The sequence below is a fragment of the Stegostoma tigrinum genome, chromosome 21 (genome assembly GCF_030684315.1).
Source record: "Stegostoma tigrinum isolate sSteTig4 chromosome 21, sSteTig4.hap1, whole genome shotgun sequence".
NCBI classification, from domain to species: Eukaryota; Metazoa; Chordata; class Chondrichthyes; order Orectolobiformes; family Stegostomatidae; genus Stegostoma; species Stegostoma tigrinum.
In genome coordinates, this window is record NC_081374.1 from 21,667,631 (window position 1) to 21,680,911 (window position 13,281).

A 13,281-nucleotide genomic window follows, 5' to 3' on the forward strand; every position below is an offset into this window, starting at 1 on the left:
ACTCTCACCTTTCAGCCCATGTCCCATGGACTGAAAGCCCGAGGCTGGATTTTCTGTTCCACTGAAAGCCAACCAAGATTGCAAGTGGAACATCTCTAAATATCTAATGTGAAACTAATTCCAAGAGAGAATCAGCCTACAAGACAAAATGATCCCTAATTCATAACAAATATGCAATGTCACTGAGGAGCTACAAGGACTGCTGGTGTAAAATGTAGTGTTGTTACACTGGTGCATGAAAGAACACCACTCTGAAGTGAGGACAGAACAAAGTTGTAAGCCCGATATAAGACAATACAGGAAAGAGATCAAGTACTTGGTGACGTGGTTTATAGATAACAATCTCTCCCTCAACTTCAGCAAAACTAAAAAGAGCTGATCATCGATTTCAGGGAGAAAGAAGTATGACATGCTCATATCTATATCAACAGAGCTGAGGTGGAGATGGTCGAGAGCATTAAGTTTTTTGGAGTGATGACCACCAACTCTGTCCTGAACCACCCACAATGATGTGACGATCAACAGTCCCTTTTCTTCCTCAAGAACCAAGGACATTTTGCATGTCCATAAGGGCTCTTACTAACCTTCACAGATGCACCACAGAAAGCATTCTATCAAGATGCATTATGGCTTGGTAAGGCAACTGGTCTTCCCAGGACCATAAGAAAATACCTAAAGTTGTGAACTCAGCCCAGTCCATTACTCCAAAACCTTAAAGCTAAAGCTAACCTTCCATCCATCAACTCCATCTACACTTCTCACTGGGTCAAAAAGGCAGCCAAAATCAGACTCCTTCATCCCTGTTATAATCTCTTTCAACCTCATCAGACAGAAGATACAAAAAAACTTAAATACACATCAACAGGTTCAAGAACAGCTCCTTCCCCGCTATTATTAGACTTCTGAACAAATCTCTCAAAATTCAAATCTAATGTTGATCCTGCTTTTTGTGCACCTACTTTGCAGCCATAACACACTATTCCTCGCTCTGCTCAAAAACGCTACAATCATTGTATGGTATGATCTGCCTGTACTGCAGGTGAAACAAAACTTCAGACTACTTGGATACATGTGACAATAATAAATCAAGTCAAGTTTTGCTCTGGTCTGAAATGTGCTATGACTAAACTGAGAAAGTACTGGGCACGCAGGTAAACATCTCTTCACCTTGATCAGCAAAAGCAAACTGATACCAAGAACTGGAATCCAACATATCTTGTCCCATTAATTATAATCTGCCAGCTATCTCAATCTTCTAATTTCACCTAAAGATTAGTTATTCTAAAACAATTCTAAACTACTATACATAATTTGTAGCAATTCAAACCAACAGAATCCTTCCCTTCTGAATATTCAACAAGAAATAGTTAATCCACTTTCATTTGGAACAAAAGAAAGTAATTTTTCCCTTGCAGTATATTCACGGTTCAAACATCCTTTCTGTAAACATAGTAACCTTGCATGTGAACAAGAAGCATGTATTTTATAGATTTCCTGCTTGAAATTTTCTCACATGACTTTCGTACCCATGCTCAAATGAAACAATCACTGAAAGCACAGGTTTTACACTGCCCAGCAGGTATAACCAGAAAGTAATCAAATTTCCTGAAATCCACTGTCTATAATAGTCATAAAGCAACAGATTTAAAATGACAGATTAAAATACAGCAGTTATTGGTGCCAATTAAATCTTCAGTTATAAGTGAAAACACTTCAATGCATTTTGCGAAATCACTGAAGTAGCAAGACACTTTCATTTCCATGAGTAATTCCTTTGAATTTACTCTAAGGACAGTGTATCAGCTCAAGCTGAAAACTGGATTTTTTTTTAAAACTATCACCCAACTTGGTCTGCTCACTGACATATTTGGTTGGAAAAGTCCTTGGAGCCATTTCCACTTCAATAAAGTGCAACAGGACCTTTACTTACATGCACAAGCTGACATTCTGCTCCACTTCCAGTAAAGTTATGCCAATGGATTTGGAGCATCTCGGAAGAATTTCCTGGGTTATTTTGCAACATTTCTACTTCTTATAAAACTGCCCCTTGTATTCTTTATTATAAAAAAGATATTGTCAGTCTACATGCCCAACCTAAACAACCCAAAAATTGCTAAGATCCATAAGTCAATATGGATTCTGCCTAGAGGTTGACAGATTTGATGTATTCTGCTCATTCTGGAGAAACACTAGAAAACTGTTGCAATCACAAGTATAAAATATTTAGAACCATGCTTAGAAGAGTTTAATCTCCTGCAACTGTACTAGCTCTGTCAGACTAATTGAAGAGAAATCTTCATTTCAACAGTTTATCCAATTTTCCTTGAAGAGGCAAATTATTCAACTATTCACGACAAAGGATTTTACACTGATAACCCATTTTCTTAGGGTATTTTAACTGATAACCTCGCTATGAAGATTTCCACCTCAAAGAGAATGTTTTTGTTTCTCAGTATATTGGAATGTTTTCATTAGATTTATTCCTGTATTTCTTTGTACTTAAAGTAGTATTTGTTCTGTATTCTACTGCTGCCCAAAATATGAAGTGATATTGCCTTCAGATCACCACACAAATACACTGAAGCAAAAATGGTAACACAGGAGTATTCATTCTGAATTTTTTCTGGTATTTGATCTTTTTTATAAACAGCCAAACAAGGGGGAAAAACCTTTACATAGCCCTTTATATTGCACATACCCACCATTACAGCAGTTCAACATTACCAATCCAGGAGGCCAGATACAGCTTGAGGAACTAAACAAGGTGGAATTAAAAGTCAAAATCCAATGGGATTTATTTTGCTGGAAGTAGGGCAGAAAGCCTGTTTCTGCATGCAAAAAGTTTCCTGCTGCACTTCACAGAAGTGGAAAGGGCTTAAGTTCCACAGCTGCTAAGTGCTCATCATAACCACATTGAATCGAAGTAACTGAGGTTATGAACTGACAAGGAACAGTAAGTTATCTTTCAACAATACATCAAGACATATCTATCAAGACATTCTATCAGTATTCCAATTAATAACAAGCCTTTTTTACATCCAGTTTCAAAAGCCCTTTAAGAAAATGGATCCGTTAAAGCTGCTTTGTGATGTAACTCACATTATGATCCCACATCACAGAAGCAAATTGTTTTCATGGTTACCAAGCTGCAAAATGATCGTGAACAGATTTCAAAAGCAATACCCTGAAAGATCAGAGTGCAGTTACCTAACTGACTGGACAATCATAACCTATAGAGCTAGCCTGTCAAAAACAGATTTGCTTCAGCTAACACTATATGACCAAACACAGCGTGCTAAATCCTAATGCACCAATAATTTTGAATTCTATACCATTAACAATCTCTGGCCTACCTTATTAGCTGTAGAAAGTTTGGTCTAGATCTGAATCATCTGCAGACTTAACTTTTTCGATGTTCTCTTGGTCAACATCAGGAATAGCATCCTTCACCAAAATCCCTTACTGTAAAAAGCCTGCTCAAGACCACCTAACCAATGGTCAACCATCTTTCTATAAGATCACCTCATCATACTTGAAGACATCATTGCCACTTTACAATTCTACTCAACCTGTTAATTGGTTTTCCTAGATATCTCAACCTCAACCTCATGACTCCAGTCAATATGAGGCCATTTCAAATATACCCTCTGGAAGCTTCAAAACACCCTCAACAACTTTGACGGCGCAGTGGCAAACACGTCTTCAAACAACAGAAACCAGAGACTTGACTGTAGAAAGTAGAACGAAACAGAAGAGGTTTATTTAAATCACAGCCTCAACCACCTCACTTCTCAAAAAACTCATGTCCTCTCTGTGGCTTCAGCAAAAATTAAAATATTGAACAACTCAACTACAGGAAAAAGAACGAGAATTAATCGCAAAGTTTGTGCAGATTGCAACAACTCAATCCACGTTTATGTATCACTTTTTTGTCAATGGAACGTAATAAAACTTTCAAAGTAAAAAAAAAGTCAATCGCCTTGCGTGGATGAAAGGCTCTTTGTGGGCTGCACACGGCTTTAAAAAAAACACTCTCCAACCCTGTACCCCAAGCCACCAACCCCCATCCAGCCAACTACCATCCATCCATCCACACAGTAGATCCCAAACCAGACGCTGCAACAGCAACAAAATCAAGAACCGACCAGATGGTCGCAATGGGGAAAGGTGTGTGGCGGATGGGGGGGGGGGGGGGGGGGGGCAGGAGAAATAGGTGAGGGTCTAGAATCAGCCCACAAGGCCCGGGCCGCAGCGTAAGCCTCGGCCTGGCGCTGCCAGCAGGCGGGCGACAGAGTGCGAGCAGCCCCGGCTCCGAAACCATCCCCACTCACTTCTTCAGAATCTTCTCCTTTTTGATTCGGCTTCGCTTCTTGCGCGCTTGCAGAGCCAGAACTGGGGGGGGGGAAAAATCCGAAAGAGAAGGAAGAAGGTTAGAGCGGTAATTGAGGGTATACAAAACGGATGTTTGTGACTACACCACCCCACCGGTAAGGCCAAGCCGGCTGAAAGGCTCCCTCACCTTTTCGGGAGCTCATGTTGGAACCGGTCCCCACACAATCACCAGCGCGCAAGCGCAAACCCACTGCTTTTTCTAACTATCGTTCTCTTATCCCGCCCCTCCTCCCCACCCGGAACCACCCACCAACTACTGTTCCGACCTCTGACCGCCAGGTGGGGTGGGGGCCCGTTCCCCGGCTGCTGTTCCGACCTCCGACCGCGAGGTGGTGGGCAAACCTCCTGTTAGCACTGCCGTCAGTCGACGTTAGTTGAGGCGCTTGATATTTTTGGTTCTTCGTGTCCAAGTTTTTGGAGTGTCCTTACTTAAATCTGCAAATTCTCTTATCATTAGAGTAATTTCTGGAAATATTCAGTAGTTCAGGCGGTATTGGACTTTGTGGAATGATAGGTGCAGTAATAATATAGTTCCAAAATTGGTTGAATGACGCGGGGGGGAGAGTAATGCTTAATGGATTTTCTCCCCATCAGGCAAAGGCTTGGGATGGAATCAGTGTTGGGCCCTTTCCTTTTTGTGATGTACGTTAATGACATAGACTATGCTGTGAAGGGTATGATTTCAATATTTGCAAATCATACAAAACTTGGAAGCATTGTAAACTAGGGAGAGTAGTGTAGCACTTTCGAGAGGGATATAGACAGGGATATGTTGAATGGGCAGGTAGGTGGCAAATTCAAAATACAGGTGTAAGCAATGCATTTTTGAAGGAAGATCTGGAGAGACAACTTGAAGTAAAGGGTGCAACTCTAAAACAGTGGAAGACATGAGTAATATCCGGACAATTAAGGAGAGTCAGGGGTAGCATTGAGTATGGTAGGCATTACAAAAGAGAAAGTGCTAGAAAAGCTAGAAGGTCTAAAAATTGATAAATCTCCTGGCCCCGATGGGCTACATCCTAGAGTTCTGAGGGAGGTGGCTGAGGAAATAGTGGAGGCATTGGTTGTGATCTTTCAAAAGTCACTGGAGTCATGGATCGTCCCAGATGATTGGAAAGTTTCTGTTGTAACCCCCTTGTTTTAGAAAGGATCAAGACAAAAGATGGAAAATCATAGGCCGATTAGCCTAACCTCGATTGTTGGTAAAATTCAAGAATCCATCATTAAGGATGAGATTTCTACATTCTTGAAAGTGCAGGGCCGGATTAGAACAAGTCAGCATGGATTTAGTAAGGGGAGGTCGTGTCTGACAAACCTGTTAGAATTCTTTGAAGAGGTAACAAGTAGGTTAGACCAGGGAAACCCAGTGGATGTTATCTATCTAGACTTCCAAAAGACCTATGACAAGGTGCCTCACAGGAGGCTGCTGAGCAAGGTGAGGGCTCATGGTGTTCGAGGTGAGCTGATGGCATGGATTGAGGATTGGCTGTCTGACAGAAGGCAGAGATTAGGGATAAAAGGCTCTTTTTCGGAATGGCAACCAATGACAAGTGGTGTCCCGCAGGGTTCAGTGTTGGGGCCGCAGCTGTTCACTTTATTTATTAATGATCTGGATGAAGGGACTGGGGGCATTCTGGCAAAGTTTGCCGATGATACGAAGTTAGGTGGACAAGCAGGTAGTACTGAGGAGGTGGGGAGGCTGCAGAAAGAGTTAAGACAGTTTAGGAGAGTGGTCCAGGAAATGGCTGATGAAATTCAATGTGAGCAAATGCGAGGTCTTGCACTTTGGAAAAATGAATACAGGCATGGACAATTTTCTAAACGTTGAGAAAATTCATAAAGCTGAAGTACAAAGGAATCTGGGAATGCTGGTCCAGGATTTTCTAAAGGTTAACTTGCAGGTTGATGATTAAGAAAGTGAATGTAATGTTGTCGTTTATCTCAAGCGGTTTGGAATATAAAAGCGACGATGTGCTTCTGAGACCTTATAAAGCTCTAATTAGGCCCCATTTAGAATACTGTGTCTAATTTTGGGCCACACTGGAGAGTGTCCAGGAGAGATTCACACGGATGATCCCTAGTATGGTAGGCCTAACATACAATGAACGGCTGAGGATCCTGGGATTGTATCCATTAGAGTTTAGAAGGTTGAGGAGAAATCTAATAGAAACTTACAAGATAATGCATGGCTTAGAAAGGGTGGACGCTGGGAAGTTGTTTCTGTTACGCGGGGAGACTAGGAGCCGTGGGCACAGGCTTAGAATTAGAGGGGGTCAATTTAGAATGGAAATGAGACATTTCTTCAGCCAGAGATTGGTGGGCCTGTGGAATTCATTGCCACGGAGCGCAGTGGAGGCTGGGATGTTACGTGTCTTCAAGGCAGAGATTGATAAGTTCTTGATCTCGCAAGGAATTAAGAGTTACGGTTAGAGTATGAATAGGTGGAGCTGAAATGCCCATCAGTCATGATTAAATGGTGGAGTGGATTCGATGGGCCAACTGGCCTTACTTCCACTCCTATGTCTTATGCTCTTATGGTCTTAAAATGAGTGCAGAAGCAGAGGAACTTGGTTGTGTATGTTTTTAGTCACAAAGGGTGACCAGCTATTAAAACACACCTTTTATTTTAATCGGGGAAATAGAGTAAAGACAGGTAGGATATGCTAAACTTACATTCAGTCTCAGCTTAAGTACCATGTCTGTTTTGGGCACATAACTCACAAAATAGGCATTCACAATGAAGGCATTCGCGGAACTATAGATTATGTTTATGGGAGTTATTCCAGGAATGAGGAATTCCAGTTATGAAGATAGATGGGAGACATTGGGACTGCTTTCCTTGGAGAGGAGAAGACTGAGAGGAGATCTGAATGAAGTACTTAAGATGATGACAGCACTGGACAAAGTAAATTAGTAGAAAATGTTTCCACTCATGAAAGATTGGAGAACAAGAAGGCACGTAATTAAACTAATTAGTAAAAGAAGTAAAAGTGATATAAGTCAAGCAATGAGTAGTTAAGATCCAGAATGCACTGTCTGGAGAGTGATGGAGACAGGTTCAATTTAGATGTTTAAAAGCAAATTAGACAGAACAATGAAAAGGAACAATGTGTAGGATTTTGGTGAGAATGCAGAGAAATGACTCTAAATCAAATGCTCTCTTAGAGACCCAGTGCAGGAATGAATGGCTTCGTTCTACTCAGTAACAACTCTGTAATACTGTGGAAATAAAAACAGTTAATGTTTCAGATAAATGGTTTTGCACCAGAGCTGGGAAAAGACACCACCATCCTCTTGGCCTTCCCTTCATCGTAATATCAGAAATGAGGATGACTGCTGCTCATTGCACAATGTTCTGTATCATTTGTGACTCCTCAGATAGTGAAACAGTCCATGTCCAGATGCAGCAAGATGTGGACAACATTCAGGCTTAGGCTGACAAGTGGCAAGTAATATTTGCACTGTACAAGTTACAGGCTATAAGATATGGAGCAGAAGTAGCCCAGTTAACACATCAAGCCTGCTCCACCATTCATTGAGATCAAAACTGATCTGATAATCCTCAATTCCACTGTCCTTTTCCTTAACTCTTGATTTCCTTCCTGATTAAAAATCTATCTTCCTCTTGACTATACCTAACAACCCAGCCTCAACAGCCCTCCGCAATAAATAATTACACAGATTTGCAAGCCTCAGAGAGAAGAAATTCCTTGTCATCTCTGTTTTAAACATGTGACCCCTTATGAGAATATGCATTTTGGTCCTAGACTCTTGCACAAGGAGAAACAGCCTGTCCTATCAAGTCCCTTAAGATCAGTCTGTGTACTGATTTCTATCCCTATGGCAGGAATGAATCTATCCCACTGGCATAAATTCATTAATTAATCCATACATGTACCACAATCTGTTTACTCTCCTGACATCTGCAACATATGACATGGGGGAATCCCTGAACCTCTTCCAATGACATCTCAGTCGTACTGCCTTCATACAACTCGAAGACGCTGGAAAACTATAACTTAACATTCGCCTTTATTTCCCAACCTATATTAAATACAGATTCACCTCTAACCTTCTCTGTAAGTTCACAGCAGTGTTTTTGTCCGTGTGTTTGTCACTTTTCGTTATTTCTTTGATGTACTAAAACACTACTGTCCTTCACTCAAGAAACCACTAGAATTGGCTCTCCATTTTAAATCTGGGTTAACTAAGTTGATTGAAGTGTCATGGCTAGATGCTAAAAGAGAAGCAAAACAAAAATATATTTCTTGTGTACTTGTATATTTGTTGTGATTGACTGAAAGGAGGCCAAGAAAGGGAGAAGCTATGACCCCCTTAACTTGAGCAATAAAGTCTCTTGCCATTCTTGCAACATCACAGTGGAATTATCTCATGGCCATCAACTTTGGCTATCACTTCATCATTTCTTTTGCCCTCATCTACCTCTGTCCCTTCTTCATTTTCTGTGTTAACATATTCCTTGTCTGACCTCCAGTCTTGGATGAGCAATTATCTCTTCCAGCTATCAAGTTATCAAATTTGGCCCTGTCACAAACTCCATATCCATGACACCGACTTCATTCTCCTCCCTGGCTGTTGGTTTAAGTTGAAACAAACTGTTCAAGACCTTGGCAACCTGTTCAGTCCCTTCAGAGTTTCCAATTATATATCCTATCCTTCACAAAAAGCACTGTCAGTCTCCTTCTGATTACCTCTGACCTATTTGGCACATTCGCTTATATTATTTTTGTCACTTCTGCACACAACTCTTCTGGATAACTATGTGTCCTTCAAACTCCATAAAGTCAAGTTTATTCGGAGCTATGCTGCCTGCATCCTAAGGTGAAACTACTTAATCCCCAGCCTATCTTGCTGACTGATTCCACCCATGCCTCAAATTTAAGATTATGATCTTTACATTTAGGATTGGCCGTCATTTTGCCCTTTCCTTGCTGTATAACCTTTACTTGCTGAAAATCTATCCCCAAACTTTCCAATTTATTTGCACAAGTCTCTTGTGCATCTTCTAGTTTTGTACGCTACTATTGCCAGTCATGTCTGCAGTTGCTTAATTTCAACATTGCAGAATTCCTTTCCACATCTCTGTCCTTCAAATCCCTCCTTAAATCTAACTCTTTGGCTAAGATTATCTCCACACTTCCTAACATTTCTTTAATTTTGCTTTTATAAAATGATTTTGGCCATATTTGTTCATTTAAAGTGTTACATAAATGTGAATGTTTTTGCTGTTGCCATTCATTGTTCTTATCTTGTCCTTGAAAAAGAAAGCAAAAATGGACAAATTATCTTTTGTTACCCTGTCAAGTAATAATACATTGTTTTCGGAATGTGGTCCAAAGCAGTTGTGATTGCAATGCACCCAGTTACATACCACATAAAACGTTTTGGTTGAATTGAAAGAATATAGGGATGTATCTGAAGTATTGGTCATAATGGGAGTGCAAAGAAAATAATGTTATCTTATTGTCAATGGCATTATGTAATTCAAGCAATTTAATTCAGCTTGAGCAGATAACTGAAAACATATTTAGTACAGTGCAGTATTAAATTGTGCGCCTTGCTACTCCATCATTGCTTTATGTGGAAAAATTATTACACTTTTCAATTAACTGTGAGTTAGAATTGGAATTGGAACCCGCCATCCATGACCCTGGACTAAATTTAAGATATTTTCTAATCAATCTGTTCAGATTTTTTATTATACCCTCTGGAACAGGTGAGAAGTGAACCCAGGCCTCCTGGCTCAGAGGTAGTGTTACAAAATGGAGAGAAACAACCAAATCAAATCAGCTTCTCTATCCCTGTATTCACATCATTGACCTTTAAAATTGACCCCAGTAGTTCTTAAACAGATTTTTGATTAACTAGTACCAAACTGTTTGAATAGCTGATACTAGACACCAGGTTTATAGTGTAAACAAAAGATTTAACAACTTATTAATAATGCAGAACCCTTAGCAGAGCAAAGTTAAACCACAAAGTAATCTATTAATGCCTATGATTTAAACCCAATCACATTTAATTCTAGCCCCCACTCTTAAACAAAGATAGACAGACAAACATGCAGGTTTGAGGGATAAATCAAAAGGAAAAAAAGAAATGAGATGACACCTAAAGCCTCTCTGAAGTTGAAACACCTCTAGAGCACTTTTTAACAAGGAACAATGTGCAATTTATTTTCTGGCCCAGCTTCGTAAACAAATATCAGTTTGTTCATTTTTTTTTAAACAAATCAAAGCCCAAAGGACCTCTTCAGCTCACAGTTCAAAGCTCCAAATAAAAAAAAATAATGAAATGAAAGATCAGCAAGGTTTCTAACTGTAGGAACACTATCACTGTGTCACAGAAGCCATCCTGAATAAGCTTAATAATGACCCTGATGTACTCAATTCTGAACAGGGTCTTCTTTCCTTGTCTGATCATCTTAGCAGTGTTTTCACCTCTGTTGAAGTTGGATCACTGTTATCTGCACTTGCATTACATTATGCAGCAATGACAAACTTGCTCAGACACAAAAATACCATACCTGGTTCATTAAACTGCTGCAAGCCTTTAAGTCCTGTATTCCCAGTGAAAACCCAAACAGTCATTTCTGAAACTATTGTTTTAAAACCATATTAACAAATATTGTATGTATATTTTTTAAAAGACTGATTTCATAATTAAAGGTGGAATCAAAGCTCAAAGCTTTGTGTTCTCTGTACTTTCTGATGGGCTTAGTCCTAATTAGAAAATGCAATCTTCACGTTATAATATGCATAGGTCATGGACAAGAAATTGCACAAGTTTCCCTTTTTGAGCACTAGACCCTGAAAGGTATCTGATATGGAGTGTAGACATCAGTGGGTTGTGGAATGGAAACAAAGATTTGGTATTACAATGGCTCAAGTCATGTAAATCTACCAATATACCTCAGGTGGCTTACTCCAGTATCTCTGTGTGGGAATTACATTGTAAGGCACCAACAACATGTTTAGAAAAGGTAATATTGGCATTGTGGAGCATAGCAGTGTTTAGGGAAAATCAAAGGTTTTGCAGCAGAGATAAAGTGAGGCGTAGAAGTCTTAGTCAGCAAGCTAAATGTTATGAAGTAATGACAAAGAGAGAATGAATAGTAGTTTACCTAATCATGGTAGCAGTTCTAGAGGTATTATCAATTCATATAAGTGCTCTTCAGGAATAGAAACAGAAAGTTCTTGAAATACTCAGCAGATTTGCCAGCATCTATGGAAGGAGAAATAGAGTTAAGACTAGGAATTGAGTATGCTTCTTCTTCAGAAAACGTATACTTTTTTAAATATATGTATCGTTTTGTTTGTATATATACATATTTTCAAGTATAGTTCTAGTTCAGAAAAGTAATAGTGGACTTGAAACATGAACTCTGTTTTTCTTCCATCATAGATGCTGACAGATCTGCTCTTTCAGTTTTCATTTCAGATTTCCAGCATACACAGTATTTTGTTTTTATTCTGTTGATCCACAGGAATTGATTGCCTCTCAGAATTTTATTAACACATCAAAATAAGTGAAACAATTTTCATGAATCTTTGATCAAAGATATTATAATACTATATCCAGGTTGACCCGATTTGTGAAAATGGGACATGCCTGCAAACCTATTATTGGAAACACACCTGAAACAGCAATAGATCTGTCACAAGCTGTCCCAAAACAGCTGGTCCAGATACTGGGACAAGTACATTAAAATTAGGACTGTCATGGTCAACTGTGACCATCATAATCATATCAAATGTTTTCCAGACCCAAAACAGAATTTGAAAAAGGAACAGTAAATGGTACTATTTTGAGTTGGTGAAGCAGTGAATTTAGAAAAGGGTAAAGGGCACATATACCATGTACCAAGTATTCCAGCAACAGATTTCTGTACGTAAATATATATTTTCTTGTGGCAATCTCATGATGATGGTCTTCTTCTGGCACTGCTATAGCAGTTTGATACAACTGACTAGCTTTCTACAACTATTTCAAAAATGCAACTATTGACAAATGTGACTCCAAATCCAAGAAGCTTCATTTGCTGCAATATCAATGAAATGTTGGTTTTGTTCAGCCATCTATGAAGCGTATGGCTGCTACCTGGGTGTCTACAACAGGTCCAAATTCAAGAAACATCTGGATCCAACTTAACTGAAGGTGACATTTGAGAAAGGAATAAAAAAAAGTCTGTATTGTGTCTTCATCTCTCAGCAATTCTAGGATGGATCAGCTATCTGCTCAAAAGTCGGGACACATGACTCAGTAGAATACTGCTTGGTGGAACCAAACTGCCTGATACTGTATCCCGCAGTACATCAGCACAAGCCGAGATTCTGGTCATACCTTTTTATAAATATACCTATACCTATAACAGTGGAATATGGATAACAGGTAACAATCTGTCCAGGATGCTGCTGAGATGCAGCTAATAATTGTTCAAGGTTAATCTACCAGGTTTAAAGGTGGCATCTTAGTCTTGTGATCCTGTTGCTAAGCAGAAGCAGTCAACTATTTCTGCAAATATGTTCCATTAACATGTAGACAGAAAAAATTAGGAGAGTAAGTGGTGCAGTGGTAATGTCACTGCACTCAATATACAAAGGCCCAGCATACTGTCTGGGGGAGGATGGGTTGAAATCCCACCATGGTAGTTGTTGCATGAATAAAATTTGGAAAATAAAGCTGGCCTTATCAATTGTTGTCAAACTCCTTTTAGTTCACTCATGTCCTGTTGGGAAGGACATTTGCTGTCCTTGCTTGGACTGGTCTAGATGTGATGCAAAGCTAAAATGTGGTTGACTTTCAACTGTGCTTTGAAATGGCCTAGCTGGTGACACAATCAGATCTCATGAATGACAAAAGAATGAC

The 13,281-nt window shown here is 39.6% G+C and overlaps 1 protein-coding gene across 1 annotated transcript in view; it reads right to left on the reverse strand.

Annotated features, from left to right (window-relative positions):
* The window catches only part of LOC125462776 (SRSF protein kinase 1-like), a 68,293-nt gene extending 63,679 nt beyond the window's left edge, over positions 1-4,614 (reverse strand). The window contains exons 1-2 of the mRNA XM_048553127.2: positions 4,520-4,614; positions 4,332-4,392 (exon numbers count right to left, since the gene is read on the reverse strand). Coding sequence (XP_048409084.1) covers positions 4,332-4,392; positions 4,520-4,535 — 77 coding nt within the window. The 5' untranslated portion in view covers positions 4,536-4,614. The remainder of the gene's footprint in view (positions 1-4,331; positions 4,393-4,519) is intronic.
* Between the last annotated feature and the right edge of the window lie 8,667 nt (positions 4,615-13,281).